The 13,532-nt window shown below is 41.8% G+C and overlaps 1 protein-coding gene and 1 long non-coding RNA gene across 2 annotated transcripts; one reads left to right on the top strand and one right to left on the bottom strand.

The window, feature by feature from the left end:
• The first annotated feature begins 400 nt into the window (after positions 1-400).
• On the top strand, positions 401-854 carry LOC138851630 (uncharacterized). The gene is made up of 2 exons (XR_011391314.1): positions 401-581; positions 730-854. It is a non-coding gene; the product is annotated as an uncharacterized lncRNA (long non-coding RNA).
• A 1,591-nt stretch (positions 855-2,445) lies between these two features.
• On the bottom strand, positions 2,446-3,703 carry LOC128698126 (uncharacterized). Its single transcript, XM_070080937.1, has 3 exons — positions 3,513-3,703; positions 3,117-3,262; positions 2,446-3,022 (listed from the first exon to the last, which is right to left on the bottom strand). Exons 1-3 carry the CDS (start codon positions 3,541-3,543, stop codon positions 2,576-2,578), a joined length of 624 nt encoding a protein of 207 aa, XP_069937038.1. The 5' UTR covers positions 3,544-3,703; the 3' UTR covers positions 2,446-2,575.
• Positions 3,704-13,532: the final 9,829 nt, after the last annotated feature.

Below are 13,532 nucleotides of genomic sequence, written 5' to 3'. Positions count from 1 at the left end.
CACCACGTGGTGACGCCGCCATGATGCTAGTACCACCACGTGGTGACGCCGCCACGATGCTAGTACCACCACGTGGTGACGCCGCCACGATGCTAGTACCACCACGTGGTGACGCCGCCACGATGCTAGTACCACCACGTGGTGACGCCGCCACGATGCTAGTACCACCACGTGGTGACGCCACCACGATGCTAGTACCACCACGTGGTGACGCCGCCACGATGCTAGTACCACCACCCTCCTCTCAACACCTGTCCTTGTTCACTGCTACTGAACTATTGGATATTTCATGTTCAGAAACAAGTTAGACAAAATATAGGAGCCCCGCAAATATGCCCACCTCCACCACGGCTGCTACTACCACAACTACTACCTCCACTGCTGCTACTACCACAACTACTACCTCCACTGCTGCTACTACCACAACTACTACCTCCACTGCTGCTACTACCACAACTACTACCTCCACTGCTGCTACTACCACAACTACTACCTCCACTGCTGCTACTACCACAACTACTACCTCCACTGCTGCCTGGAGGACATTAGATAATCATGTGTCCACCTACATCCAGTCATAGGTACGTAATTATTAGTGTTTTTTTGGTATATTTTTATATTGGTATGTGTATAAATATCATATATGGGTGCAATTACATGTATCTGTACATAATCACTGGGAATAATCACTGGGAATAGGATTTTGAGAATTCATTTCTTTCTTTTCAGATTGATTGGGATGGATTGTTATGATTGGCCGGCCACCAGAGAACTTCAGGACAAAGGGATCTTCATGGAACTTCAGGAATAATGTCTATATAACCAGTTCTACTCTCAATAAACGTATAAAGGCACTATGAGTATTTTTACCCACTGTATAGTAATGTTCAATGTATTTGTTGATTTTTTTCAAAAGTGCATTTATTTGTATTTTTCTGAGGTAAAACCATTATTTATGAACCGATCATTCTGAATTTTACAAAAGTTATTCAGGGGACCCTGTTTGACTTTGTAATGGAGTTGTCTTGGGTAATAATCCTTCAATTTTGCATAAATTGATGTAAAGTGCAAAAAAAAAATTTAAATAAAGTCAAGACATAATAATATTTTTTTTGGGTACCATAAAACATGTTATTGCATTATTTATATCCATTAGATGGTCAATTTGGCATTACTTTATCATTTGTGATTATCAACAATGATTTCGAGATTGCCAATATTGACTTGCGTTGCTATAAGTGTTGCCATGTCCAATTTTTCACATTTTTATTTTTTATAACTTTATTTATTGGACGATCTTGATGCAACTTTCACCACATGAGGCTCAATATGCCTAAAGTCTCTGGTAAAAAAAATCAACGAAATCGAGCAAAGGAAAAAAAAAAAAAATTCAGGCTGCCTGTACCCTGAAGGATTCAGAGCAAGGGAAGAAACTTCTGCACACCATTCCCAGCATTCCCATAACCTATAGAATGTACGGTGTGATAGAAACTCACAAGGCAGGAATTCCACTGATGCCCATTTCCTCTGGAATAGGAAGTCCTCCATCAACTTTCAGGTATTCTTGTTAAGCACCTTTCTAAACTCTTGGGTATAATCAATCCAATATATCTTAAACACTTTGTCGATCTAGGAACACTGCCGGATTCCAGGATAATGACCATGGAAAAGAATGTGATAATGGGGGGTCAGCATAACCTCAGGGCTGTCAGGGTACAAGTTTAATATGTTTAATCATCCCCCAAGGGGATAGAGAGACTTATTCCTATGCATTACTAAGTAGGAACAGAAGTAGAACAAAGGATTCAGGTGACCGGGTGGCAGATTCCAGGATAATGAGTGTGGAAAAGAATGTGATAATGGGGGGTCTGCATAACCTCAGGGCTGTCAGGGTACAAGTTTAATATGTTTAATCATCCCCCAAGGGGATAGAGAGACTTATTTCTGTGTATTACTAAGTATAAGAAGGTAGATAATGATCACTTCTGACTCCCCAAACTCTATCACTCTGATAGATGGGAGAGGCAGTACAAAGGATTCAGGTGACTGGGTACAAGCTTGCCATCTCCGAGGGAGTTCCCCGGTCTGCAACTCACTGACGCAACTGTTGCTACTTCACAACACTGCTGGGTTTAAAGAACGCGGTAATGGAGAGCAGCTTGTCTCCGAGGGAATGTTGCTCGTCCGCCCGTACCTCAGCAAAAAAAAAAAAAAGGTTCTTCCGGGTACTACGGTACCGTTTATTCTTGCAGCTGCTAGATCTTTCCAGGTAGGGGAGGTTTAAAGCAGTGAGAAAGGTCATCTAGGGAAGACCTTTGTGCTAATAGAGCTCTTATAGGAACTTTGACATATATATTTTCCTCTTACCCGCTCTCAGATGGGGAGAGGCTCAAGTGGTGTGATATTGTTTATATATATATGTTTAGACTAGAGAAGATAGTAATATATAGTTATATGTAAATAAAAATAAAAATCAGAGTTTGACAATATTTTTATTAATTCACATACAAAAAGGGCAAAAGCTGTGCAAAGTTTTTTAGCGAGCAAAGGGGCGAAACTGTGCAAGTTTTAGTGGTTAGACTGAATGACTGCGCTCCTCCTGTTCACTTTCTGTAAGATTGATAACCTCCCGCTCGAAAATGATTTCCTTTTCAGGTACATCATCATCTGCCTTTACTCCATCTGCTGTCTTTACTCCATCTGCTGTCTTTACTCCATCTGCTGTCTTTACTCCATCTGCTGGCTTTACTCCATCTCCAGCATTTACTCTCACGTCGGGGGTTTTCCCTTCCTTCTCCGACTGGTTGTCAGGGTGCGCTTCAAGGTCGCCAGTTTGTTCAGCACCTGCTGCGGCAGTGACCTCAACAGAGTCATCAGATTGAGCAGTAGCGAGCGTAGAGAGGTCCACAACGAGGTCATCAGACTGACATGAGGGAAGGCTCTGCGTTTCATCGTTGTCGAGATCTGGTTCTTTCTTCATAGGCTCCTCTATATCAGATGAACTGTTCCCATCTTCCACAGGCTGTAAGTCATAAAGAGAACATATTTATCACTTTCAAATAAAGGAGTGGGACTCGTCTCTAATCTACCAAAGGAGGGAAACATAGAAGACATACCCTTTCCTGAGGAAGTCTATGTTTGCGTTTCCTGCTATCATCACAATGACACCGGTTTAGGAGTTTGATGCCGGCGTGTTCCTTCCCTTCCAATCTACCAGCCGATAAAATCAAAACTTTACAAATTCTGACTGGCCCAGTGAAAACTGTTGAAGAAAAAAGGAGACTCAACTTTAAAATTATTATAAGTCTCTTGCGCTCGTTTGTTTCGTTAATATTCAAAGAGAAGTATCCAATCTACCAGCCGATAAAATCAAAACTTTACAAATTCTGACTGGTCCAGTGAAAACTGTTGAAAAAAGAGACTCAACTTTAAAAATTATTATAAGTCTCTTGCACTCGTTTGTTTCGTTAATATTCAAAGAGAAGTTTTAGCAAAATAAATGTCTCGCTTACCAGAATCGAGAATGTCTGCTTCCTTCACCATGATGAGAGTAAAGGCTATGGAGAGGTCAGCCTCTATCTTTTGCGGGGAAGACAGCTTCAGCGGGCTCTTATATACAGCTCAGAGAGGACCTTACCAGCCAGGAGGGGTATTTGGGGGATACTCTCGTCAGAGGTGACCTTCCTCACAGAGGGAAGCACAAATGTAACCTTGACTACTTAGGCAAAATGTAATTTCACAGGGAGGCAACATTTTAAAATTCTCTCTAGCATATGCTATCACTAATCTGTCATTGATAAAAAGCGATTTTTCCGAGAATTTTTTTTTTTAAAATATAAAGCTCTTTCTAATCCCACAAGGCTTGTTTTATGAATAAACATCATAACATATAGACCGCAAGTGAGTGAAAAATCACTTTGTGTTCTGCCGGATAAACGATATAAATATTTAATTTTATTTAGTTTAAAAAAAATTTTTAAATTTATGCCATAATTCTCTGGTTTTTTCCCGTAACTGTCAAAGAAGAAGGATAGACTATTTTTCTTGTCCAAGAGAAGAGAAAAAAAATGACCCATTACTTTTGAACTGTACGAAGGAAGAATATTGCTTACAAGCACTATGGGCCTGTCTGAGGGATAGCCATCTAATCTTATTTGCTTTAGAGCGTCTATAGTGAAACAGCCAATATATGTGACTTTATTTCCTAGGGCGGGAATTAAACTATTATTTATTTCTGCGCAATTCATTTTTTATTTATGCTCGCACATCACAATGAACAGATCTATTCTGGTCGATGGATAAAACACCAGTGGTCTGAGCAAATAATAAAACTACCTTATTATGAGGGGCGGGCTTAGAGAACTGTAATTCAATTCTCAAGTTACCAGATTTTTCAATCGGGAGAGCGTCTTCCACTTGGCTGTCTGTTAAATTGAAAATATTGATGGTTCGCCCGGAGGCGAATGATTCATAGAGAATTAAATTTTCTTCCTCAATGCCCAGAGAGTTAATTGCTTCATAATATAATTTACTATAATGATGGGGGAAATCACTGCTTATGCGATAAACTGTATTATTATTAATACATACAGATAAACTGGCTAGATCCCCATGCTCAAAATATAGACCATTCTCCTTATGTTTTCCTGCATAGGCTGTCATGGGCAAAATTACCATGAAAATTTTGGCGGGAATTACATGACCCCATGGCTGATCTATTAGGAGGCTCGTTTGATTGTGACCTAGCACATAATTTTTACTTAGAGTGCGATTAAAAGTATATATTATCGGCTTTGCGTCTAAGGCTAGAGACTTGTTCAAGGCCATATAAGCTGATGTATATGGGTATACCCTATTAAGCCATAGCTTAGCGTAATTAATATGGAGCTGGTATGTGCTGGCATCATCGTCTGTTTTCAGAGTCCACGCTTGAGGGGATAATTCCAGCCTAATTTTTAAATCGATATTGTCAAGCAGATATTGGTCCAGAGTGGATATGTCCAGAGCCAAGGGAAAACACAGAGTTATGCCCTGTTCTTTATCATTCTTTGTCAGTATCTGTGGTTCTTTTGCCGATGTGCGGGCGAAATAGGCTGTATCGAACAATTTAGTTATACCTTCTCCTCCTTTAAAGTCGGGCAAGAGATACCCCAGTCGGGCGATACTCGGCAACTGGCTTCGTTTTACTGAGCTGCAGAGTTTAATAAATGACCAGTAATTAAAACTAGAATTTGTTTCCGTTATTTGCTCGCCCAGAAAACACTGGACACTTTTAAATATCGTATTGGAAAGACCATTTATCAGAGCGATGTTGTTTGTGTCTCCTAGTGGGCTTTGCCCATCAGCCTCTGTTAGAGTCACTCTAAATTCTATAACTATTTTGCCTAAATCTAGAAATGCTCCGGGAACTCCAGGAATTCTAAATTCTAGAAAATTATCTTTTAGTTTCTGAGAGAGAGGAAGGTTTACTGGTAGAGTATCAAAACTCTGAGTGCGAGCTATGGAACTCTCAACTTGTCTCAGTCTATGCGGTCGCGGGAATTGATTAATGACGCTTGAAGAATAATCATTTAACGGGACTTTGAGTCCACTGTTTTCAGCCCCGACACCCGCCATGGCTAATAAGCAACTGTTTATACGAGAGAGAATACATCGGTTTTATAACCAACTTGACTTCGTCGGCGTTTATTTAACCTGCATTTATTATTCACCCGTCGCTTACCCACCCTTTTTACTCTGCCACCTGTAATAACTTTCTTTGCAACTCCTTTTAAAGCATCTATCCCGTGAGATTTAAGAGCAGCTTTCATGTCTGTTTTTCCAGACTGATAATCATCGAGCATTTTAGTTCCAAATTCTACTGCACTTGGCGCAGCCACTCTGAAAAGAAAAGGTAAAGCTCTTTTAGCTAGACCCGCTAAAGCCGAAAAAAATCCCCCACCTCGGACTCTGTATGGCGCGTGAAAAGTTTGTATATCCCCCAGACCAGCTCCCACATGGGAGGGTTTTAGGGAGAATAAACTCCGAAATTCCTGCTCAGAGGGCACTTGAAAGGGTACACGCATGTTTGGCGGTTAGAGAAACAATAACCATTTTTACGCTGAGTTGGTTCTATTTATTTATCGGTCTTACATGTAACACTACGGTAGTGGAATGACCGCTTTCAAAAGACAGATTACGACCAAACTGATCTGTCATTTTGATAGCTATTTTATCTAATTTAGTTACGCATAGAGGTTTGTACATCATGGGATGAGCGCCTTTTGAATAACTCTCCTGAAAGGCGAAAGCATCCAGAATATTGACTAACTGACTGCCGTATATTTGCGGTTCCACAATATCACTATATATTAAAACATAATCAACTCCGGCAGTGGGATCAGGTTTGAATGGGGCAATCTGCTTGGGGAGGGAGCCCCCCTCGGGCACGTCACTACGAAATAAATAATATTTTTCAGCGCTGCTAAGCCCAAGCACCCGAGCTATTCTCGGTTTAAATTGAGCTTTAAATAAAGTGGCAGCATTGTTTTTTCCCGTAAAGGTTCGCGATCTCGTCGAAACTAAAACCCTCCCAATTCCGGCATCATAATTGAGTATTTTCCCTTTCGGGAAATGTGCCGAATAATTATCTCTAAAGGCTTTTTTTAAATCAGCTGTTAGCTGTCGATTAATTTCTTCAATAATATGGCTGGTATCCGTCGATAACACATCATTTTTTGGTAGAAAGTGGTGGACTACTGCTTCTGTACTTATTCCTGTTTCAGTAATGTGATTTTGTATAATGTCAATGCCGCATTCGGCATCGTCTCTTGTTAGAACATTGAATTTTTTGGGATACAAAACATTAAGCAAGGCTATTTCGTAGTTCAAGGATGGATTTAAAGGCGTCGCAGTAATTATATTTTGAAAGGCCGAAGCTGTATTGTCGAAAATGTCAATATTTTCTAAACTGCTCAAATAGATATATTTCCCCGGACCCCCTCTGTCCATGTTGAGGGACAGAGACAGTATGAGGCAAATACAAAATATAGACCATTATATATATTTTTTAAAGGCTTAAAAAAACTTTAGTTTGAAGACTTTACATTTTTATTTTTTTATTAGTTACAGCATTTAGGAATAAAATATCCACATCATCGTGCTGTCGTTTGCGTTTTCCGCGTGAAGTGACCTCGACCCCATCAGGCATGTCCATTTCACGCATGCCACTGTCTCGTTTAGTTCCAATCCCACCGGCTGGACTGACGTCAGCACCATTGGCACCGCCGCTGCCGCTGCTGCTGCCGCTGCCGCCACTGCTGCTGCCACCGCCGCCGCTGCTAGTGCCTTGCTTCTCCACAGACAGCTGTAGTATTTCCCGTTCTAGAGCTTCGGGGGAGGCGCCGCGTTCAATTTCCACCTCATCTAGGATGATTTTAGGTACTGTCAAGTATGGGGTCACTGACGGTACGAGCAAGCATGTCTGAATTTCCCGTTTCAGTAATATGTCTTGAAATATGTTAATGAGAGGGAGATATTCAGTGTGCCATTCATCGGCCTGTTTTCTGCTCATGCCAATGTACTGGGGTAAAATTACCCGTTTGATGTTGCCATTGGCTATCACCGCCCGTCCCAGGGACACCAGACATAATTTAAACCAAATTCGTCGATTCTGTTGCGTGTCCTTGCTCAAACCGCGTACATAATGCGTGTCGAGACTACGCTCTAATTGCTGTTGCGCAATTTCATTCTGTTCAAGACAAGGACCCGCAGAGAACTGGCATATTAGCGCTGCAAGGTGCGGTCTTAAAAAATCCTCCGGCCTGTCATCGAGGGTGTTGGTGCATGGTGGGGGTGATTTTAGGACAATTTCCCCGGGTGTGCCCCGATCTGCAGCTATGGCACGGTTCACGAGGATTAGCGATTTTCGCTCAATTTGGGAAAATGGATATTTTTCCCAGAGTGAAAGAGCCGGCTCGTAGGGACGAGCAGAAGTAGCGTTGTGGGGATACACGATACAATCCCCATATTCCAGGAATTCTTCGTCCGTTATTCCCCCGACAATTACTGGAAATTTATATTCCATTCTCCTCAACAGTTGGGTTCCTTAGAGTCCTCGCTGAGGGAGTGAGACGGATAATGTTTATCGGTACGTCGGCAGCGGGGTTTAAATACCGTGCTGCTGGAGCCTCCCACTCCTGCGGGTGGGTTGGTAGGGGTTTGGGGACTGCTCTAGGTCGACATTCGTCTAAGGTGCTTATACAAGGTTTGGGCCCCTTCAAAAGCTTCTATCATATCCCGGAAATCATGCGTAGCATATTCTAAGCGTCTGATTTCAGCCGTCAGTTCTTTCTGATTAAAATTGTCATATAATTTTTCAATTTCATCAAAAGTCTTAGTAAATCTGGTCATGGGGCAATTGACTTTGAAGGATTCGTAGGTTTGCCATAAACTTTGTATCACACGAGCTTTGTAACACACTTGCTGATAAATCTTTCGTCTTGACGTTAATTGATGTAATAATATCGACAAACTGGGGTCCTTTTCTCCTTCTTCATTCAACGGGAGATTAATTCTCTCGGGATAATCAACTGATGGCTGGTCCATTTTTTTTTTTTTTTATGAATAGCACTTCGAGAAGGAACTTCTTGTCTCTATCCTGTCCCGGTATTTACTAAAGCAGGCAAAGCTCTTCTCTCGACTTTATGAAAGCTTAAATTTCAATAGGCTAGCCAGAGCGGCTTTTTTTCCGCGCTCTTTTTAACATAAAAACCGCCTAATAATTGTTTTCTCGCCTTGTGATTTTTTATAAATCTTGGCTCTAATCTAATAAGGGTCACTAATTCCCTTACAACGGGCAAAAGTTTTTTATCGATGTACGCTCGACTGCTTGTCAAAGATTTAATGATTTGTAAGATGTTTAAATTATGGTATGGAGGGAATAAAATACCTCTCTTATCCCAGCGAATAAAAGAATTATTCTTGAAAAGATTCAGCATGGATTTCGCGTATGGCAATTCTTCTCTCGTGAAATACAGATCAATTATTTCATTTAAATTTGGGGAAGAGTCCTCAGGCGAGAGAGAAAGACTATTGTTTTTTCTTGATATTAAAGATAAAAGTATTTCCGGCGGGAGTTTATTATTGCCTATTATTATTTTCTGTTTCGGATTTTTTTTTTTACTCTTAGACTCGTCGCGGCAACTACCGCGGGCGCGCCCGCCACTGCAGCCACCACAGCTGCTGCCGCCGCCGCTGCTGCTGCCACCGCCACCGACGCGGCCGCCACCGCCGCGGCCGCCATTACAGCGAGCGAGCTTATTTGTTTTTTTTATGGGGGACTTACCCGTCTCAACAAAGAGGTCGGACGGGTGCCCGCTCGTGGGAGGTGGTGGCTCGAAGCGGCAATTACCCTTATGAGGGCGAGTTGCTACGCCGGGGCCGGTCCTGACCTTCTCATCCTTGCTTTGGGCTGGCTTCACTTTCACTCTCGAGAGGCTGGAAGATTCCTTCCTACGCACCATAGTGGTGGTTGCAGTGCTTCTGCGAAGGCGGGGAAAAGGAGATTCGCGCTTAGGAGTGGGTAAGATATTTGTTCCATTTTTAAAAATATATTTTTCGGCGGTTAGCCGAGGGATGAGACAAAATTCCTTTACCACCATTTCGATTATTTTTTACTTTATAAAACTACTAATCAGCGAGATGACCAGAGGTAAGAGTGTAGTTAAGATGGCTGCTGACCAGAGGTAAGAGTGTAGTTAAGATGGCTCCTCCACGCTGACCAGAGGTAAGAGTGTAGTTAAGATGGCTCCTCCACGCTGACCAGAGGTAAGAGTGTAGTTAAGATGGCTCCTCCACGCTGACCAGAGGTAAGAGTGTAGTTAAGATGGCTCCTCCACGCTGACCAGAGGTAAGAGTGTAGTTAAGATGGCTCCTCCATTCGCTGACCAGAGGTAAGAGTGTAGTTAAGATGGCTCCTCCACGCTGACCAGAGGTAAGAGTGTAGTTAAGATGGCTCCTCCACGCTGACCAGAGGTAAGAGTGTAGTTAAGATGGCTCCTCCACGCTGACCAGAGGTAAGAGTGTAGTTAAGATGGCTCCTCCACGCTGACCAGAGGTAAGAGTGTAGTTAAGATGGCTCCTCCACGCTGACCAGAGGTAAGAGTGTAGTTAAGATGGCTCCTCCACGCTGACCAGAGGTAAGAGTGTAGTTAAGATGGCTCCTTGACCAGAGGTAAGAGTGTAGTTAAGATGGCCACGCTTTCGACCAGAGGTAAGAGTGTAGTTAAGATGGCTCCTCCACGCTGACCAGAGGTAAGAGTGTAGTTAAGATGGCTCCTCCACGCTGACCAGAGGTAAGAGTGTAGTTAAGATGGCTCCTCCACGCTGACCAGAGGTAAGAGTGTAGTTAAGATGGCTCCTCCACGCTGACCAGAGGTAAGAGTGTAGTTAAGATGGCTCCTCCACGCTTTTTTTTCCTCCATACCAGAGGTAAGAGTGTAGTTAAGATGGCTCCTCCACGCTGACCAGAACGGTAAGAGTGTAGTTAAGATGGCTCCTCCACGCTGACCAGAGGTAAGACTTCTTTAGTTAAGATGGCTCCTCCACGCTGACCAGAGGTAAGAGTGTAGTTAAGATGGCTCCTCTGACTAAGTTAGAAGATGGCTCCTCCACGCTTCTTAAGAAGAATATATAAAGTGGAGTTCGTTTACGGGCAACGGTGAGAATGTCTCCTCTAAACTTCTTTAATTTGCTCAAAATATCGGTTCTACTGTTAGATTTTTCTTAAGAAAATTAGTAAATATCTCAGATATGCAATTAATTTCTTTTTTTTTTAATTCCTTAATAATACGATTGCGAGCTTTAGCTGGAAGTTTGTTTAATAAAATTAATAACTCTCTGTGTTGCACTGCCAGGGGCTTACCCCTGTCTGACATTTTGCATGTCCTTCTCGTGCACCCAGCTATCTGCACTTCGGGGATAACCCACCCAGCTTACCAGATATTCTCTACTGCCGTCAGTTTTTCTTCTCCGTCTCAATATTTTAATGGGAAAAAATTCAGGTAGAGATGTTTCTATTAATTCCTGAGCGTAAAATTGCCCGAGTATTTTTTCCCCGCTCAGGTCGATAAGAGAATATGAGGGGATTACTTGCGAATTATCAACCGATTGGATTTTAAAAATTTCTTCGGTGTTTTGAGGCCAATAACTCTTGTGAAATATCCCCCGGTGGCTAGTTATCCGCACATGCGCTCCAGGAGTCAGTCGTGGACTAGTACGAGGCTGATGAGGACGGGCATTTAAATACATTAGCCCAAACTGCCGACGAATGTCTCGAGGAAGACTCAGAGAATGCACTTGTTGTGGAGTTTGACCTTTCTTGAGAGAGGTGTGAGGAGTTGAGTTGTAAGTTTCTACTATGGCTGGTAATACCTCTATATATTTTAAAGAATTTGTTAAAGTCATATAGCGGTAGATTCTATGCTTAAGCGTGCGAATAGCTCGTTCCGCTATTGCAGCCTTAGTGTCCGAGAAGGTACTGTATAATTTAATATTTTTTTTTTTTAGGTAATTCAGAAGAGGACGATTATAAAACTCGGTCCCTCTGTCCGTGTGTAATCTCGAAATTCCACGGAAGGTGGGGCTTTCTATAATATTTCGTAAGGCTGACAAGACGCTTTTTGAGTTTTTTCTGACTAGTCCTACCGCCTTCATTAACCTTGAAAAGACATCAATGCATAACAAAATATATTTAATGCCGCCATTGTGGGAATGTAATAAAGTCATGTCCGCCAAGTCGCAGGTGAGTATAATGCGAGGGGCAGCGGCTATGATTTTCCGTCTGGGAAATCGCAGAGGCTGCAATTTATGCAAAGTATAGGCCCTCTGAGAAGAGAGATAATCTACTACGTCTTTATAAGTAATAGAGGCGTTTTTCTCCCTAGCTGCTCTAAAAAGTTTGTTAACATTCCCAGTAAAGCCACCGGGGCTATTGACGTCTCTATATACTTTTTCTAGAATTTTCCTTTTATGTGAATTTAAGGCCATTTTTGTTTTTACCAGTGGTATACAGTTTCACAGTTGCCCTCTCCGGTAATGAAGCTTCGTAATTGAATTTCCTCTGGAGCGGTTAAATCAACCAGAAGATAGCCGTATTTATCCGCAGTGACGTGACGATATATCTCAACAAATTTCGGGGCTAGATTTTTTCCATAAATTTGTCGCCCGAGACATTCCAACTGAGACAGATCTCGTTGTCTTAATAAAATATATTGGCTACAATTAAGCGTGATCGTGCGAGCGTATTTTCCTTGTGGAAATAAATTTTGAGATATGAGAATTACGGATATTTGCTCGTGTCTTCCTCTAGTAAATATATTAGCTATAATATCACTCTTAACTGCTTCATTAAAAAGGTCATCAATTATATACAGAGAGCTATTGTCTGTCTCAAGGGGATTTTGGTAATCCGCCGGGTTAATGAGACCTTTCACTAAAATGATTTTCTCACTAAGAGAGGTGATTTGTTTCAAAGGGTGAGTTTTATCATCCAGACTGGAAATGATTATTCTCGCGAAAGAACCGGCATATTTCTGACATAAACGCTCCACTAGACTGCTCTTGCCTGCCCCGCTAAAACCAGCAACAAGTATTCTTGCAGGCTCTCTGAAAATATTCAACTCTTCCTCTGTAAAGGTACAGACCTTGTCCATCTTCCCATCTCAAATGAGCCTTTTTGTGGAAGAATCATCTTATATATAAACATTTCTTTTTAGTTCAAAGCAGAGGGGAGGGGGGAGTTTATCCCGGAGATGAAGATAACAATGCCAGCATGTCCTTCTCCCGCCAGAAGACCATAGAAAAAAGCCCGACCGACAGTGAAGGTCGTCTGGATATTACGCAGTTTCACTTCCTCGGGCGGGGCCCCTACGCCAGGTGGCGGTGGGTAGAATGGAGGTCACAGACAAAGAGAAGCAGGCCCCGCCACTTTCTGCCAGCTGATGGCTATTTATTTATTTTTATTTTGGGGAAAAATATATTATTATTATTATTATTTTTAAGAATATTTAGTTTTGGCGATGGACAGAATCTATAAATTAATCATTCCCTCGCCTCGGCTTTATACAAATGGGAAATTCACATGACTATGGCAATTTACATAATCCTCCCTACTTGCCCGGTCTAAATTCTTATTTTTTCGTTCGGGAAAAGAGTTCTTCCCAGATTTTATCCCTCTTACTTTATTGACAATAAGAAATCTTTTCTAGATTATATTTATAATATATAGACTTGCAGGGATTTTTGTTTAAAAGATTCTCGTGAAAATAGAGAGAGACTGATGTGAAAAACCGTACCTCTACTTTGGGGAAAATTAAGCACCTTATGAGCACGCTATCCTAAAAGTGAGCTATAAATACGCTCACCTTTTCGTCTAGGGCGAAAGGTGCTCTTCCCGCTCACTCAAGAAAGTTACCAGCTTAGATTAGAGCAGGTAAAAACTTCTCTATCTATGGGAGATTAAAATATTATCTATAATTTAAATAATTTATGGA

The sequence above is a fragment of the Cherax quadricarinatus genome, unplaced genomic scaffold, assembly GCF_038502225.1.
Source record: "Cherax quadricarinatus isolate ZL_2023a unplaced genomic scaffold, ASM3850222v1 Contig1291, whole genome shotgun sequence".
NCBI classification, from domain to species: domain Eukaryota; kingdom Metazoa; phylum Arthropoda; class Malacostraca; order Decapoda; family Parastacidae; genus Cherax; species Cherax quadricarinatus.
Note: the sequence above shows the minus strand (reverse complement) of the source record. Positions and strands in the feature narration are given on the sequence as shown.